We start from the raw sequence: 12,547 nt of genomic DNA, 5'->3' as shown, positions 1-12,547 counted from the left end.
CTTTCTTTCTTTCTTTCTTTCTTTCTTTCTTTCTTTCTTTCTTTCTTTCTTTCTTTCTTTCTTTCTTTCTTTCTTTCTTTCTTTCCTTTTAGGTTTTATTGTTTTATTTGAGAGAGAAAGAGACAGCATGAGATGAGGGAAGAGCACAGGGAGAAGGAGAGGCAGACTCCCCGCTGAGCAGGGAGCCCGATGTGGGACTCTGATCCCAAGACCCAGGGATCATGACCTGAGCTGAAGGCAGATGCTTAACTGACTGAGCCACCCAGGTGCCCCGACTCCTCTTCTTTTTCTATATCTAACTCCACCCCATATCTTGAAGGGCTTTCTTTACACACAAGGATGTGGACAGCTTAGTCCACATGTCTACATTCTCTGCAAACAGCCATCCCTTGGCCACCCCTTGGGCCTAGGGTTGGGTACCTAGGTGGGATATCTGTTTCTGGGAAGATGGTCCTTGGAAGAGGTCCATGCAGATCTTAAAAGTGGATCTGGGGACATGTGTGCAGGGAATTCTGGGATCCCATGTACCCAGGGCATGGTCTGGAAGAGGTTCTTAGACTCCAGAGGGCCATGGCCCTTGGCCCTGTGGTTTTCTCACAGGGAGTAGAGTGGGAGCAGGTGGAGGATGGCCAGGGTGGAGCCTTTTAGAGTGCAGGACTCAGAGCAGGGACATTGCTTGCTCGTGTTTCAGGGTGGTTGTGTTTTATATCATTATTGCCCAACATACACTGTATTCATAAAACCATGTCCGTATTTTAGGCTTAAATATATAGTTGCCATACCTCCAGGTAAGCCCTCAACCCCCACCACTGTTTTGCTCCAAAGGGAGCCCAGAAGGCTATTCTCAGCATACTACACTGGTCAACCTGGTTCTGTGATCTGTTTCTGCCTTTGAGACTTTGAAGTAGGCTTTAATGCAAGTCCTGCAAGGGAAAGAAGGATGTTCACACAATCGTAACTCCTTCATTCATTTACCTATTCATTCAACAATTATTTGTTGCATGTCCACTGTATTCCAGGCATCGTGCTAGTGATTGGGAATACAATGGTGAACAAAAGCTTCCTATCTAGCCATTGCCCAGACTTGAAAAATGTTGATACCATTTCCCTACCCAAACAGAACTATTTCTTGGTCTAAGACACACAACTCTCAAGAATATTTCCTTTTCAGGAAGAGTCTCCAGGGTCAGACTAGCTCTCAGATGTTTTTGTCATGTGGTGTGATGGGAGGAAGGTCATGGAGGGAAGGGGAATGTATATTTTTCCCCATTTTCTGAGGTGGCTGGGAGGGAGCAACTATGTTTCCTTAGACATTCTGTTTCTTCATTTGGCCCTGGTCATTGGTCTGTTTTACTTTTAGGAGGAAAGTTAGCCTGGTATTCTTTTTTTCCTATGCCTGTTGGAAAATATTCCTTATAGCCAGGTAACCTTTAGGCAAAACTAGTAATTCAGTAGAGTTTCTCCTCATAATATTCATCTTTTACCCCCTCTTTTAGGTAAATATATGATATTGGATAAGCCATTTATACTCTATGTGCTTTGTCTCCTAATTCATAAAATTGAGATAATTGAAAGGATTGTTGTGAGGATTGTTGTATATGTAAAAATATATCTGAGACCCGAAATAAAAGTGGACGTTGAGAGTGGCATAGCGATCAGATACTTAGGTCACTACTACAGACTCTCTGCCACAAATTCATGTGTTGAGACCTAATCCTTAGTGTAATGGCATTAGCAGGTGGGGCATTTGGGGGGTGATTAAGTCATGAGGGTGGGGTCCTTATGAATGAGACTGGTGCCCTTATTAAAAAGACCTTAGGGGCGCCTGGGTGGCTCAGTTGGTTAAGCGACTGCCTTCAGCTCAGGTCATGATCCTGGAGTCCCGGGATCGAGTCCCGCATCGGGCTCCCTGCTCGGCAGGGAGTCTGCTTCTCCCTCTGATCCTCTTCCCTCTCGTGCTCTCTGTCTCTCATTCTCTCTCTCTCAAATAAATAAATAAAATCTTTAAAAAAAAAAAAAAGACCTTAGAGGGGTGCCTGGGTGGCTCAGTTCATTGAATGTCCAACTCTTGATTTCAGCTCAGGTTGTGATCTCGGGGTCTTGAGATAGAGCATTGCATCGGGATCTGAGCTCAGCAGGGAGTCTGCTTAAGATTCTCTTTCTCCCTCTCCCTCTGCCTGCTGCTCCCCCTGCTTGTGCTCTCTCTCTCAAATAAATAAATAAAATCTTTAAAAAATATATTTATGCATAGATTAAAGACTGAAAAGAGGTACACCCAAATATTATCAATGATGTTTCTGGGGCATGACATTATACATGATTGTTATTTTTTATACTTTTCCATATTCTCCAAATTCTATATTCAGGATTCATTATTTTAATAACCTGAAAAAACTCACTTTAAAAAATTTTTTAAATATCCTCTGGTTGGTGGCTCTTCCTATGGGACACAGTTTTCTATCTTAACCTCAGAACTTTCTAAAATTTGCTTTAACAATGGTTTTAATTTCTACTATAATATATATAACAAACAACGTTAATGCATATGATACACTCCTGTGTTTACTCAGATCTTTTGAAAACAAAAAATGTTTCCCAAAGGAGTGTATATATAATATCAAACATAAGTATTAGCACCATGTATTAGTTTGCTAGGGCTGCCATAACAGAGTACCACAAACTGTGGGGCTTAAGCAACAGAGAGGTATTATCTCATAGCTCTGGAATCTTAAAGTCCAAGATCAAGGTGTTGTCAAGGATGGTTCCTCCTGAGAGCTGTAAGGAAGGATCTGTTCCAGGCTCCTTGCCTTGGCTTGTAGGCAGCGTCTCCTCTCCGTGTCTCTTCACATCGTTTTCCTTTTAGTCGTGTCTGTTTTTGTGTCCAAATTTCCCCTTTTAATAAGAATACAAGTTGTACTGGATTAAAGTCCACACAAATACCTCATTTAACTTGATTCCTTCTGGGGGCATCTGGTTGGCTCAGCATTCAACTCTTGATTGTGGGGTTGTAAGTTTGAGCCTCATGTTGGGTGTAGAGATTACTTAAAAATAAAATCTTAAAAAAAACTTGATTACTTCTCCTGACCTATCTCTAAAAAGGTCACATTCTGAGGTGCTAGGGATTAAGACTCCAACATATCTTTTTTTTTCGGTGAGGAGGGAGGGACACAATAAACCCATAACACCACAACTATTAATGATTACTTTCATTCCAAAGACTGATACATGGGAAAACTTCTGGTCTTTCTTCCTCTAATTGCTTGAAACCCAGTAACATTCTCCCAAGTGAGATAACAGATAGCAACACAGAAATATCAAGATAACATTTGTTGACCTGAACAGTAATATCCTTTTGGTCTTGTGATTTCCTATGTAAACATAATTTACATTTGTATAGAACACTATGGTTTAGAAAGAACCTTCTATGCTCATTTAATTGATCTTTGTAATCTCTCTCAGAGAAATGAAGAGAATAAGTGTTTTGCACAAAATGTGATGTGCAACTAGCAAATTCAGAGAATCGCTTACAATCCAGTTTGTCTAACTCCTCATTCAAGGTTTTTTCCACTGCATAAAATAAACTACAAGCCAAACGGCCTGCTACTGTGTTTAACGAAGAAGTATAATGTTCCATAAGTTGCAGGGTCTGAGACCTACTGACTTTTGGGAAACAGTTCTTCTGTCCAAGTATAGTTACCACTGTTGTAATTAGTTGCCTTTAAAGTGTAAACCTTTTATGCTTTATTTCTGTACAAGGTGTTCTAGCATTTTTAGTTCCCTCATAAATACTTCCTTTCTCCTCTTCTTGCTACCGAGGGCAAGCTGGTTCTTTATTTATTTTTTACTATTTTTTTTTTACGTATTTTTAAAATTTAAATTCAATTAATTAGCATATAATGTACTATTGGTTTCAGAGGTAGAGGTCAGTGATTCATCCATCTTATATAACACCCAGTGCTCATTACATCACGTGCTCTCCTTAATGTCCATCACCCAATTACCCCATTCCCCCACCCTACCTCCCCTCCAGCAACCCTCAGTTTTCCTATGATTAGGAGTCTCTTATGGTTTGTTTCTCTCTCTGATTTCATCTTGTTTTATTTTTTTCTCTCTTCCCCTATGATCCTCTGTTTTGTTTCTTAAATTCCACATATGAGTGAGATCATATGATAATTGTATTTCTCTGATTGACTTAGTTTGCTTAGCATAATACCCTCTAGTTCCATCCATGTCCTTGCAAATGGCAAGATTTCATTTTTTTGATGGCTGAGTAGTATTCCATTGTGTGTGTGTGTGTGTGTGTGTGTATGTAGATATATATACCAAGTCTTTTTAAAATTTTATTTATTTATTTATTTGAGAGACAGAGAGAACGTGAGTGAGAGAGAGCACGGCATGGGGGGGGGAGCAGAGAGAGAGGGAGAAGCAGACTCCCCACTGAGCAGGGAGCCTGAAATGGGGCTCAATCCCAGGACCCTGGGATCATGACCTGAGCTGAAGGCAGACGCTTAACCGACTGAGCCACCGAGGCGCCCCCCACATCTTCTTTATCCATTCATCTGTCAATGGACATCTGGGCTCTTTCCATAGTTTGGCTATTGTGGATGTTTCTGCTATAAACATTGGGGTGCAGGTGCCCCTTTGGATCACTACATTTGTATCTTTGGGGTAAATACTCAGTAGTGCAGTTGCTGGATCAAAGGTTAGCTTTATTTTCAACTTTTTGAGGAACCTCCATACTGTTTTCCAGGGTGGCTGCACAAAGGTGGTTATTTATTCCATAACTTGTGATATCTACTCTGTCAAAATGTTATTAGAAGTCATCAGCACTCACTGATCTTTTACTTGGGAAAATGGAGAAACTGTTCACTCAGAATACATTGGGCAATTCTGGACCTAAAAGAGGCACCTCCTAAATATTTTCTAGTGATTTTCCATTCCCATATTACATGAGCAAAGGACTCACAACACATTCATTTGAGTATCTAACATGTTTTGATTATTGCAGTTGGCTGATGCAATTAACATTATGTGTCTTTTGGATTTGTCTCTTTTCCTAAATGGTGTTTTTTTTTGTTGTTTTGTGTGTATATGTGTGTGTGTGTGTTACTATTATTGAATTTATATTGGATATGTCTTGAGGGAAGAGTGAATGACATTTCAAAAAATCATGTATATAATCCTATACAATTACTTTCTACTGGACATGGTACTTTGCATGTGATTCAGATGAAAAGGAAGGGGATGAAGAAATGAGAAGAGTGAGTTGTCCAAGGTCAAAAGGTGGCAGAGCTAGGATTTAGATTTAGGTCTGTCTGATTCTGAACTTGTGTGCCTCTTCTTCCTCACCTCATCCCTCCCTGGTTAGGTGGATGATTCTACCTCAAATGTCCTACTCTCCCTGGTCAGTAGGGATTAGTGAGGGAGCTGGTCCCCTGTTTTACATTTGTTAAGTGAAGACTGAGAAGCAGATGTTAAATGTGGATTTAGATTATAAAAGGACACTAGGGTGTCAGGAGATGAAATGTCCAGTTCAGATGGGCTCATGTGCTCTTTTGTGGAAGAAGATTAGCGTTCTCTGTTCATCTGGCTGGATAAGACCAATGGGGAAGATTTCCAGGCATATAGTACCAGGTCAGGGGGGTTAATCTCAGCTTTATGAATATCAGACTCACTATAGTCAATGACCACCTTCTGAGACTGTGGAAAAGTGATGGGGAATAAGGAGCCCAGTGGAATCTACCCTCTGATGTATTTGCTTCATTCAGACCAAATCTATAAGGAGTTATACCTTAGCAAAGATCTAAAAAGAAATCCAAGTTGTGGATTTCACAAATGCTGTTGTGCTGGAAGTTTTTACTTTTTTTTTTCTTTTTTAAGATTTTATTTATTTATTTGAGACAGAGAGAGAGAGATAGAATGAGCAGGGGAAGGGGCAGAGGGAGAAGAAGCAAGGAGCCCAACACAGGGCTCAATCCCAGGACCCTGAGATCATGACCTGAGCCAAAGGCAGACGCTTAACCGACTGAGTCACCCAGGCACCCCTGCAAACTTTTACCTTTTATTCTTCCTGAGTGCTCAGTTGAACCTTGAGGGGAAGCTCATTCTGAGGAGGTGCTGCCCCTGCTTTTGGCTTGCTGCTGGGGACAGCCCCGGGTGACAGCTGACAGGGTGGGCTCTGGCTATTGCTACTGTACCTCTTTCCCAGTTTGTATCCCAGTCCAGGCTCAGACTCCACAACAGAGCCTAGACCTTAGGTCTTTGTTTATACCTAGAATATGAGGCAGGTGACAAGAGTGACTGTGCTCCTGATCTTGGGTGAGTTAACTTTGGGATTAAGAGAAACTGAGATGTGGCCTGGTCTGGGGTCTGGAATCTTGCCTGCTAACATCGCTCTTTACCCAGCATGTCGAGGGCTGGCTGTGGGGTCCTATATTTCTCTAGGTAGAAGATTACCATTTATGCACCGGGTGTCTCAGGGCACTAAAGATGTTCTGGGTTACTGAGCCCTGGGTCCCTTCAGGGGAGAGAGATATTAGACCTGTTACTTTTGTACACATGTTGCTGGGTTTCTCAAAATAAATATTTGAAAAATTTTGTCCTGAAACACGAATGAGAAGTAAATGGTATGTGCCTATATACGGTGGGCGTAGGGGTGGATTTGACTGTGAGAGAGAACCTGGAGGGTGCCGAGTTGGACCTTCAATTCACCTCAGTTTCAGGATAGGAGCTAGTGTTCTGTTTTTATTCCCTTTACAGGTACTTAGAGCCTTGCTAATATCACCCAGCCCATATTCATTGACTCATATGAAGGACAAGAAGCGAACGTACCTGTAACCACACCAACATCACTATAAATGAGTATATCTGCTGGTACCGAGATTTTCCCAACCAGTGACTACGATTTATTATTCAAGGATTTAAGACAAATGTGGCAACTGAAGGGGCATCTCTGTTTATCCCTGGGGACAGGAGGTTCAGCACCCCGAGCCTGCCCTGGGCTGCCCTGAGGGGCACCGCTGTGTATTCCTGCTCCATGAGTGACACACAGTGAGACAAATGGGGCAGCACTTGTGCTCTATCCCCCTCTGGGGTGGGAGACACAGCTGCGGGGGAAGCCCAAAAGTAGTGCCTTCTAAAATGTTTATTTTATTGGGGTGCCTGGGTGGTTCAGTCGGTTAAGCATCTGCCTTCAGTTCAGGTCATGATCTCAGGGTCCTGGGTTCGAGCCCCTCATCGGGCTCCCTGCTCAGCAGAGAGCCTGCTTCTCCTTCTCCCTCTGCTGCTCCCCGGCTTGTGCTCTCTCTCTCTCCCTCTTTCTCTCTGTCAAATAAATAAATACAATCTTTAAAAAATGTTTATTTTATTTTATTATTTTCAGAAGGCATTAGCAAATCCATGTATCATTTTATTATTTAAAGACATTTAGACTTACTTATTTTTTAAATAGATATCCCATTTACATGGTCAAAAATTCAAAAAGTGTAAAAGGGAATAGCGTGCAGTGTCTTCATCCCGCCATTGTCCCTGAGCTGCTCAAGCATACAGAATAAGGCAATCTATGGTATTTATACTACTGTTGCTTGGCTTACTGGTGCCCTTCCGTTTCTTACACACACACACTCACACGCGCGTATGCACTATGCACACACCACTACATACCCTTACACGAACACTGCACACAACATGGATGACATGCTTCTTGGCTTTTGAAAAACTTAGCCTCTGTCAAATTATTATATATAGTCATACAAATTGTGCACACTTCCTTGGCCATTTTGAAGCATCTATGAGAAGGTTTCCAAGTCTCCTCTGTGTTTAGATCTCTCCCTCTCTTTGTTGCTCCTCTCTCTCTTCTTTTGTCTCACTCTCCTGGTGTGGGTTGCATGGCAAAGAGAATGGAGATGATGGGAGAGGAGGGGATGGGGAGAGTTTTAAAATTCTGATTGGTATGATGGACTATTTTTATAATATATGAGGCAGAAACGGAGATTGTGAGTCATGATCACTTTCCAGAGTTGGGTCCTTTGGGGGTCAAAGGGAGACAGGAATACTTACAAAGTTCCTGGGAATCTTGTTAGTGTTCCTGTGGCTTCATCAGGACTGTAAGGATATTATTATTGTTGTTGTTGTTACTATTATTATTTTGGTGGGGGGTTGTCTCTGATTTTGACAACGGGGACAGCAATATTTGATGGCATTTTCTATTGAGACTGATAGACCATCGGATTGGAGAGTGTTTCCATCTAGCTCATCTTAGGGTTTGGTGGAGAAGTAGTATTATGGGAAAACAAAAGTTACAGAGCATTAGAGCCCATAAACTCATCTCTGTTGGCTGACATCTTTCTAAACAGGGGTGAGGAGCCTGCTGAAGGTGAAGCAGCGTCCTGGGTCACTGAATGCTCAGGATATAGGCAGCCTTTCTCTCAAGTGCACTTAAGAAGACCATGATTCCCTGTACTACATGTGATATAGATAATATCCTGGAAAAAGCCCAGAGTTTCTGGTTCCCATAATCTCACATGGAGTAAATGAGGAAAGGAGATTCACAGCATTTGAACAAAGACAAGAAACACACCTCCCTGCACATCACAGATTTGAAGCCTGGAGACTCAGACACTTATGTCTGTGTAGCAGATTTACAGTGACGCCTAAGTCCCTGGAGCCTCCACCCAAACCAGCAGCAGAGAGTCCAGCCACACCCCTGACTTGAGACTTGAGAGGGTGGGGTAGAGGGGAATCTCTGTAATGTTTCTTATGAAAGTAGATATCCATATCATAGCTGAGAGGCCATGTGTGATTATCTAAGGAAGACATTAGACTATTCTGTGGATCACTGATCCATGAAAGGAAATTATAGGTGGAATCTGGCCCAGAAAAATCTTCAAAAATTTTTCTATCTGCGTTGGTGTTTCATCTCACTCTTGTTCATGGGATCTCAGCTGGGTGATGCCTTGGTTGTAGTTAGGAGGCAAAGAGCCCTGTCTTGGAGATAGAGGGGCCAGGAGTATGGTCCATGTTCTTTCAAGGAGTCACTGACTATGAGCAATCACCACGGTTAGGTTGAATTTTAAGTTCTAGTTTTATAAACTGCATGTTGAACACTTTGAAATAATAGCCACTGAGGGGTGGTAGAAAGAGCGGTGGGATTAGAAACAGTGAATTCGAATTCCAGTTGTATTTCATCTTTGCTACTTGCCCTCGGGTAACAAAACAGAGTGGAAAACGAATAAGCTGTGGAGGTAGGCATTCCTGGGGTTGAATCTCAGATGTTACTCTTTGGTCAAACACTTTATGGTATCTGAGCTTCAATACCTCCTCTATAAAATGGAGATCATAATACTATCTTCCAGGGTTATTATGAGGTTAAAATAATACCACACAAGGGGTGCCTGGGTGGCTCAGTCGGTTAAGCATCCAATTCTTGATTTTGCTTTAGGTCATGATCTCAGGGTCCTGGGATGAGCCCCATGTTGGGCTCCATGCTCAGCATGGAGTCTGCTTGAGGTTCTCTCCCTCCCCCTCTCTTTTCCTCTCCCCTGCTCATGTGTGCACTCTCAAATAAGTAAGTAAGTAAATAAATAAATAAAATCTTTAAAATAAAAATAATATCACATTGAAGGTCCTGCACTTAATCAATACCTGCCAGACTAATGTTACCAATATCCCGTATTATCATTTCTGTCTAATGAGGTTATAAAACCTGATCTGCCAACCCTATAAAACTGGAGGATGACATAAAATCTTGTGGGTTCAGACTCTTCATAAATTGAAGAAGACCTAAAGAAATATAAGAACTTTTTGGGGGAGATAAAACTCTTGGTCTTGTTATCTCTGACTAAAAAAACAAACAAACAAAAAATCAATAAATTGAATAGCTGTTTCTCTGTAGAAAGATCACATGACTTTCTTGTGAAATGATCCCCAGGGCATGGCTTTCAAAATTCAAGTAGATAAATGATGGCTCATGGAATGATTGGTGACTGGACTCCCAGGATGGATGGGTAACTCTCTGCCTCCAGGCTGAAGACAGTCTGTGTAAATAAATGATTATGTTCAGACCTTTGTATAATTACAGAGACCAGGATGAGTTTTTGTCTGGGTTTCCGGCAGTCAGTAGTTTATCAAAATACACAACCCTGTTCTGATTTAGTATTACAACTTCCATCATAGTGAGCAGAGCAGAAGTATTCATTAAGCACTCATGAGAGCAGGGCTCCAGCTTAGGTCTCATCACTGCACTAAGCACATTACAGGCACGCAGCATGCCTTACTCAGATGCGTTTCCAGACTCACATGTGCACACACACAATTTCTCCCCAGCCTTCTCAGGGGTTCTGGTTTCTGGTGCTATTCCACTTAGCTTGGAGGAGACAATATTCCCTTTCTTAGGAGGAAGACAGAGGAAATGCCCCAGAGCCCTATCTATGAATACTTTTCAAAGAATTCTCTCTTCCTTTCTACATCTCTCAACTTCGATTATAGGCTGGAGGCAGGTGAGGGCTTAGGGTTTCAGGACAAATTAGTCACTCCTACCAAGTCTCATTGGTTGTGCCTAACTTCTTAACTTAGATTTTATAGAAATTTATCCATACTGACCCAAGCTTTAGATGAAATGATGAAAAACAAGAAAACTCACTGCTTAATTAAATTTAGTTACTATCCCTTTGTTCCCCACAATGATAGCAGACATTGCAGCTCATTTATATTATATTTGATGGCTATATTACTCTTTACTTCTGTTTTTTAAATAAGATCCATAGCCTCTACCTACTGGTCCAGCATGTTAGTCGGTGTGTTCATTACTCTCTCTGTAAGGCAACGTACAGAGAACATTTCCTACTCTAGACAGCCAATGTTGGGGCGCCTGGCTGGCTCAGTTGGTAGAGTATGGGACTCTTGATCTCTGGGTTGTAAGTTTGAGCTCCATGTTGGGTGTAGAGATTACTTAAAAAAAAAAGCCAATGTCATAGCCAAAAAAAAAAAAAAAAATTCCTAGCATCATTAATTGGTTTTTCTTTTTCTAAATTCTCTAAGTTATGTAAAATAATTTCACATTTATATCACCCTTTTCTTGTACATTTTCCCCTCTGCAGTTTTTAATCACCTTTATTTTTACTTTTGTGGAAAAGAACAACATACTTTCATTTTCTCATTTTTAAATATTCTTTTAATTACTTATCTACTGAGAAGAACCTACCTTCTTTTTTTTTTTACTTTTTTAACTTTTGTTGGCTTAAAGTTCCCAGTTCTTGATTATGGATTCTGCCTGTTCCTTTCTGAATCCCTCTCTAATGATGCGTGAAATAGCAAGGGACAGGACAAAGCTTACTAGAAGAACTACCTCTGTTTGGCCTCCAGAGGGCGATGTTGCACAAACTAGAATTAGAGTTGAAGACCAGCATCATTCCTTTAGCTCCTCCTTCCCAGAGCTGACTGACGAGTCCAGAGGGAGCCAGCCCTTTGCAGACAGTGACATAAGAAGAACTTAGAAGTCAGATTTGTCAAGGAAGAGACTCTTCCAAACTCTCTGGAACGTGCTTATGCAAGATTCTGGAGCACTGACCATACACATTCTTCCTTGTTCCAAGGGTGCTGTGAACTCAGCCACATCCCTTCCTGCTCAGGGAGGATCTTCAAAAAGGATCCTACAGCTTCTTCATTGCTCAACCATGACCTTGGCTCCTGTCTCAGTGCTTATGATACTTTTTTCCCTGGGTGAGTAAAATTCAATTTCATCCAAGAACTGTACTACGACTGCTCTGAATAGAGACAACTCCTCTTAATAGGTAAGTCTGTTCTGGTCTCACTGACTCAGGATTGATGTTTCAGGAGGAACCAGAGCCCAGTCGGTGACCCAGCCTGATGCCCACGTCACTGTCTCTGAAGAAGCTGCTTTGGAGCTGAGGTGCAACTACTCATCTGTTGTTCAACCGTATCTCTACTGGTACGTGCAGTATCCCAACCAAGGCCTCCAGCTTCTCCTCCAGTACTTTTCAGGGGACACTCTGGTTAAAGGCATCAAAGGTTTCGAGGCTGAATTTAGGAAGACTGAAACCTCCTTCCACCTGAGGAAACCCTCAGCCCGTGGGGGCGACGCGGCCAAGTACTTCTGTGCTGTGAGTGACACAGTGCCTGGGACTGCAGGGGGAGCTGAACACTAAACTGCTTAGCCCTTGTGCAGACATGGTAATAATTTTCAAAGAATCAGGATTCATGATGCGAGGACAATTCATGAGAAAAACACAATGGCTCCAACAGACTGGAGACTGGAACTTCCTCAGAGAATCACTTCAGGTGGGACAGTGTCAGGGACGGGTTTTGTGTGGGGATTGCCATCTGACCTGTGACCAGACAAGAGAGTACCATGACAGTCTATCTGATGGTTTTAATCCATTAGGGGGCACTCTAGGCTTCCCCCTAACTGAGCAACTTTCCTTAAGATCCTAGATAATTCCATCTGTGTGTGTGAATATTTGGAAAACTGAATGGAAAGATGAAGGTTAACATTAGAGGAAGGGACTGAGGAAAATGTGATAAAATAAAA

The 12,547-nt window shown here is 41.9% G+C and overlaps 1 gene segment (V, D, J or C); it reads left to right on the top strand.

Moving 5' to 3' along the window:
• Window positions 1-11,672: 11,672 nt before the first annotated feature.
• On the top strand, window positions 11,673-12,164 carry LOC123325717. The segment is given in 2 exon segments: window positions 11,673-11,718; window positions 11,833-12,164. Coding segments are annotated over 2 exon segments (378 nt in total).
• Window positions 12,165-12,547: the final 383 nt, after the last annotated feature.

Source organism: Neomonachus schauinslandi, chromosome 9, assembly GCF_002201575.2.
Source record: "Neomonachus schauinslandi chromosome 9, ASM220157v2, whole genome shotgun sequence".
Taxonomy (NCBI): domain Eukaryota; kingdom Metazoa; phylum Chordata; class Mammalia; order Carnivora; family Phocidae; genus Neomonachus; species Neomonachus schauinslandi.
The sequence above is the reverse complement of the archived record's forward strand: the minus strand, read 5'-3'. Positions and strand labels throughout refer to the sequence as shown.